This window comes from Neltuma alba, unplaced genomic scaffold, assembly GCF_004799145.2.
Source record: "Neltuma alba isolate B1F8T4 unplaced genomic scaffold, ASM479914v2 tig00011541_pilon, whole genome shotgun sequence".
Classification (NCBI taxonomy): Eukaryota; Viridiplantae; Streptophyta; class Magnoliopsida; order Fabales; family Fabaceae; genus Neltuma; species Neltuma alba.
In genome coordinates, this window is record NW_021636203.1 from 68,708 (window position 1) to 74,317 (window position 5,610).

Here is a 5,610-nt window from a genome sequence, read left to right on the forward strand (position 1 = left end):
CAGAGGGGGGCGTCAGTTACGCATACCTCCCAAGCAGTCTGGCAAATGAAATAATCACAAACAAATGGGTCTCAACTTGGTCCTTAACTCCAATCTGTTGAGCCTATCGGGCTTATATTGAAGCTGCAGGTTTTGGGACATAAATATCGAATGTTGAACTGTTGCAGTTACGGCATTACAGGGTTATCTTGGGCTTCCAATAAAAGCTGAAATGAAGTCTCTTTACATCCATTTTCTCCTTATCAGAAGAAATTCTCTAGACAAATATTTAATAAATGAAGCTTTGAACCCGTCCTAAAAGCATAAATAATATTTCAAGTCATAATAATATCTGCAACGGCCACAGCTTCCTTTATTATTAAAGATCGCGTTACATATACATTTCATAGCAATAGTCCCACTTTCCTATTAAAGACAGTCCCATAAGCAGAAAAGGCTGTGTTACGAACAACAGGAATCAGTGACAACAGGGAATAAGAGATGGGAACACTTGTGAATAAAATAATGGGCAGGATAGCCCCATGATAATTTGAGTGCTTCAGGGTGAGATGAATGGCAGAGAGAAATGTGATGATCATAGCCACCATGGAGGTAAGAAGTGTAGAAACACCGAAAAGCAACTTTGAAGGTAAGAAATTGAGGAATGCTTCTTCTGAAAAGGGAGACGTAAGGATGGCCAGAAACATCAGAACTGAAGTTGAGGAAGCGACGAGGGATACTATGGTTGAGAGTATAAAAACATCAAAACTCGTTTGTTTTATGAATAATGGGAGTCCAGAATTTTGATCGTTTCCTCCCGGAAGAGTAAAAACTACAGCAAATGTGATAGTGACAATTAAGATGCCAACAAGAGAATAAGAAGATGCTATTGCTTTTATCCATTCTTCTCCTTGCTTCATTAATTCTCTGTGATGCTCTCTAAACGATTCTTCAACTGTCACGCCTTCAGTGTTTTGAAGTACCCTAAAGCTTGGAGGCGTTATGCTCTCAACCTCCTGCATTTATTCCAAGTGGTGCTAATTAATATTTAAATGCCAACAAAGGCATTGTATTTCACATTCTAAGCAAAATCAGACACCATACACATATATACTCCCCCGGTCCTTAATATAGGACATATCTTGTAATATAATTTATACTACAAAATGGGTCTTATATTCAGGACTGAAAGAGTATCTATATAATCAATTGAATGTTTCAGAGAACAACAAAAATTAAAGAAAAAGGAAAATCAATGCATGTGTTTTTTTTTTTTTCAGTGAACCTTAAACTCATCAATAATTTCACTAATTTAATTACCAATTCGATATTAAAAAGCACTAGCGTGGAATTTCATATGACCAATAAGCTATCTGTCATGAGAATTTCAAAACTAACCTTGAACCATTTTAGCTCTCTTTGCATTTGTAACGCTGGTCCATAGATGCGGTTAAGAATGATGTCAGGAGCCTTTGCAGCTGCCGCACGCAGCAAAGTATTTCCAAATATATCTTTGCTACAAGCAAAGGCATCCTTGAAGTGAAGCTCATGGAAAAGGTTGAAAACCCTAGCTTGCCGATGCTCAATGGCAAGGTAGAAAATGTTTCGATATGAGTTGTCCACACTGAGCAAGATTTCAGGATTTGCTTTTGATATTTTAACCACAAACTCAACATTCCCTTCTTTCACTGCCCGAAATAACGCATTTGCTATAGTTTGCGCTTCATCTTTTTTGTTTGCATTCCCACAAACTAGATCAACATGTTCATTTGCTTGTGCTTGCTGTAACTTCATCTCTTTTATTTTCTTGATTCCTACAATGAGACGTACTCTTTTTTTTTTTTTTTGGTTAACTGAGGTGATGAGAATCGATATCAGTATATGTCAATATATCAGTATATGTCAATATATCAATAAATTCAATAATAATCCTCAATATCAAATATAAAATTTATAACAAGTTATGCTATTTATGTGTCATAAATAATGCTGCATACAATATACGGGCCTATCTAATAATAAAAAACTTTAGAATGGTATGTAATTTTTGGAAGCATGATATGTTAGTTAGAAGATACGCCTACCTATAAAGTTATAAGCAAAGAAGATGAGCCATCGAAGCAAACGATGCCCTGGTGCAACTTAAAAAGAAAAAAATAGAAAAAGGAAGAAATTAAAGGAAGGCTCAGTTTTTATCAAGGAAAAGGTTCAAACAATGCTTTTGTTTCATGTCTTTTTCTATAAGAATTTTAGTTAAAGATGAAGTTGAATCCAAAGAAGGGAAAAGAGACATATTTTACTACCTGGCCCTGTTAGTTTCCCCTGTTTTCTTTCCCTTGTGTCTTCGCCTTCATTTTGGATGGGTAAAGAACCACTTTGGAAACTTGGGCTTGAATTTGTATCTATATCTAACAAAGGAGAGCATATAATACAAACCAATGAAAAAATAGGAGTAAATATAATACTCTGATAAGAAAGAAAATGAAGTTATTGGAAATATTTAAAGATACTAACGGTCATAGATCCATCGTTTTCAGAAGACAAGTTCAGTTGGGCTAGGAATTGTAGAAGTCATAGACACCATGCCAAGAATTGGCTGCCAACCGCCGAAATCAGATGCAAAAAGCAATTCTTGGCATTGAGTAAGCAAGTGGTGAGCAATATCTGGGTATCATATTTACACAATAAATAATATATAATATATACTGAATGCGGAAACAATAATTATAACAACCTTCTATTAGTGTAAGACCCTTTTGTTTTGATAAACTAAACAAGCCGCTCTCATTGAGATAATTTAGAAAATTTAAAAGTATTAACTATTTTTAGCTAAATTCCTTTTATTCAATATAAAGTTATTAATAGGTAGTTATTATATTATAGATATTACGTGCCGAAACATTTTGTTTGCAAACAACAACAAAGAAGAGCAGGACCAAGATGGCGGGGTTGGAGGTATTCCAATGGAGTTTGAGAATAAAGATAACGTCCCATTTCAGGATGACCACTGAGAAAAGCCGACGCAACAGGAAGTTCAGATGTTAGGTAGTGCGGAATGCAAAGTAGGTAGGAAGGAATTCTTGTCCACTAGACATTTGGCAACTTCAATGCTTCCAATGACGGTGGCAACGAAGAGTGGCGAACTGCCAGAATCATCAACAGTTTCTAGGAATTCTCTCTTCCATTATGTTGGCATGACCAAACAAGGCAGCAACATGAAGTGGTGTTTTCCCTGAAGCAGTAATTTTTGAGGTTAAGGCATTTGGCTTTTCCTCTAACAATGCTTGTGCAATTTCCCGTTTGTTATCACATATAGCTTTATACAATCTATCCTCCACTGCAACCTCCTCTGTGTGTCTTTCTTCATCCTCGGTCGCCATGCTTCTTTGTTCCTCAATTCGTCCTTGTATATCTTCCCTTATCTCTCACAAATCACTCACTCCTCTATAAAATATTTCCCTCTGTATTTGATTTAGCCAGTATTCTCTATCTCGCCTTATGCCGAGTGACCGTGCCATCTTATCTGCTTCTATATTAATTTGAATCACTGCAATATTTATGGAGGGTCTAGTGAGGGGGAAAAGAAACACAGAGAGATATTGGCGGCTCGTGTGTTAGACGTATCCTGGTCCTCTTTCCCTGTTTCTAGGGTGATGCGACGGGATCCATCTATTAGTTGTATAACCGAAGACAGGCGATGGTTTGTTCTTTTTTCTTTTCAAAAAAAGGTGGTTTTTGTCTGATTTAGAAATTTTATGGAAAGTAATATTTTATTCTACTGATTTTTACAAAATGTAGAAATAATTTTGCATTTGGTTAAAGTCATAAAATTAATATATTACTTTTTTATTTTTAAAGTATTTCTTTATTTTTATGACAACTATTATAATTGATTATTTTCATAAACTACTTAAAATAATTAGTAATTTTTTTAGATTTTAATTATTTTTAAAAGTTTAGAATATGTTTGTTCAAATTTTTTTTCAAAAAGTTTTTATTGCTATTTAAAATAGTGCTTTCTTATGAACCATAACTCAAAGGAAAATGGTTGAGCTAAGCAACCATTACTCTTTTAAATAATTTGAAAATCAGATCATAATATTTTTCAAAAGCATCCTTTTGGGCAAAAAACGTTTTTTTAAAAAGCGAGATTAAACAAACAAGCCCTAAACATATAATTGACTAATAAAACAAGCGAGCAATCTTTCTTTATTCAGAATATTGTAAAATAACTTGATAAAAGAATATTATGTTCCCTCCGTTGAAAAAATAAAATAAATAAATAAGAAGAAGAAAGATTTTCTAAATTGCTAGTTGTAATCTCTTGACATGACTCAGCTATAAGACTAAACACATATTATGATCAAATTAATTAATTATTTGTATAGGCCATTCGCTGCTGAAGAATGAGTGACCTGACCTTGTGGTGCATACGACCGACCCCCAGGAGCAGCGAATATTTCCATTTTTGCTAGTGGCTATATATGGTGAACTCAATCCCTATATTATTGTTTTGTAATCATCAAACCAAAATTGGAACAAATTAAATGAGTCGCACAAATATCACTATATATACCCCAAAAAAACAATATGACTCCATATATATTGCATTAATTAAGGTAAATAAGAATCAAATGCACTTACCAACTCGACCTTTGGTCTGCTTCAGCGATTAATCTTCACAAAACTTTACATCTGAGTTCATCATCACACCGCCAACATATATATATACACGCGCGTGTGCGCGCGCAAAAAAGCCTGAGTTGACTGTAAAATTCTTCTAACTTTGTCCTTTTCTCCATCTACAAGCAATTGCTTTATTAATGCCAATTTGAGTAAAAAAAAAAAAACCAAATTACATATCCTTCTTGTTTGCTAATTACTCAGGCCTCCTTTCTAATATATATATATATATATATATATTGAGTGGGGGGGGGAATCATTTTGCATCATGTTTCTTATATTATTCCACTCGGCTTCACTATCTCAGAGATTTAATCGTTGAAAAACATAACCATATTCATGTTGCTACATATACAATATTTCTCCTACCATCAATCATCATCATCATTATTGAGTTGATAATAAACCATGCAATTAGATGCTACTAATAAATACAAGTTAGTTTCTCACAATGTAACGAACTAAAAATCTGAATTTCCACTGTACCTACATTTAATGATCAACAGTACTTTGATCAAGGCCCAAACTGGATCTCTTTTATGTATTGGTGCTTCCTATTTCCTAATTCATTTCACTCCGTCTCTCTCATCGTATACAATTTCGCCTAGCATAAACCTCAGTAACACCAAAGTGGAAAATAGGGCCTCACGCTTAGTTCATCCACTGAAGAGTTGCACTAGTTATACAGAAGTTGATGAGTCCAAGGAGGTAGGTGCCATTGATGGTAATCCGATGCAGAGGCTGGTTATGGAGATTGCGGTGTTTCGGTAAAGTTCACATCGTTTGCTCTGTCAACGTCCTTTGGGCATCTTCTAACAGTGGGGATCAACATCACTAACAGCCTAAACTTAAAAGGAGTGTGTTAAATTAAAAAAAAAAACTATAGGGACCTAATTCAAAACTCATTATAACGGTAAGGACTGAGAGTCTAATTTTCCCTAGAAATTA

The 5,610-nt window shown here is 34.6% G+C and overlaps 1 protein-coding gene across 1 annotated transcript; it reads right to left on the reverse strand.

Annotated features, from left to right (window-relative positions):
- Positions 1–383: 383 nt before the first annotated feature.
- Positions 384–1,773, reverse strand: LOC114714743 (ankyrin repeat-containing protein ITN1-like). Its single transcript, XM_028899511.1, has 2 exons — positions 1,378–1,773; positions 384–995 (listed from the first exon to the last, which is right to left on the reverse strand). The coding sequence occupies exons 1-2, from the start codon at positions 1,771–1,773 to the stop codon at positions 384–386; spliced, it is 1,008 nt and encodes a 335-aa protein (XP_028755344.1).
- Between the last annotated feature and the right edge of the window lie 3,837 nt (positions 1,774–5,610).

Coding starts and splice junctions, on each gene's coding strand:
- LOC114714743 (XM_028899511.1), bottom strand. CDS start 1,773: ATGAAGTTACAGCAAGCACAAGCAAATGAACATGTTGATCTAGTTTGT. Junction 996..1,377: donor GAGAGCTAAAATGGTTCAAG/GTTAGTTTTGAA, acceptor GAATAAATGCAG/GAGGTTGAGAGCATAACGCC.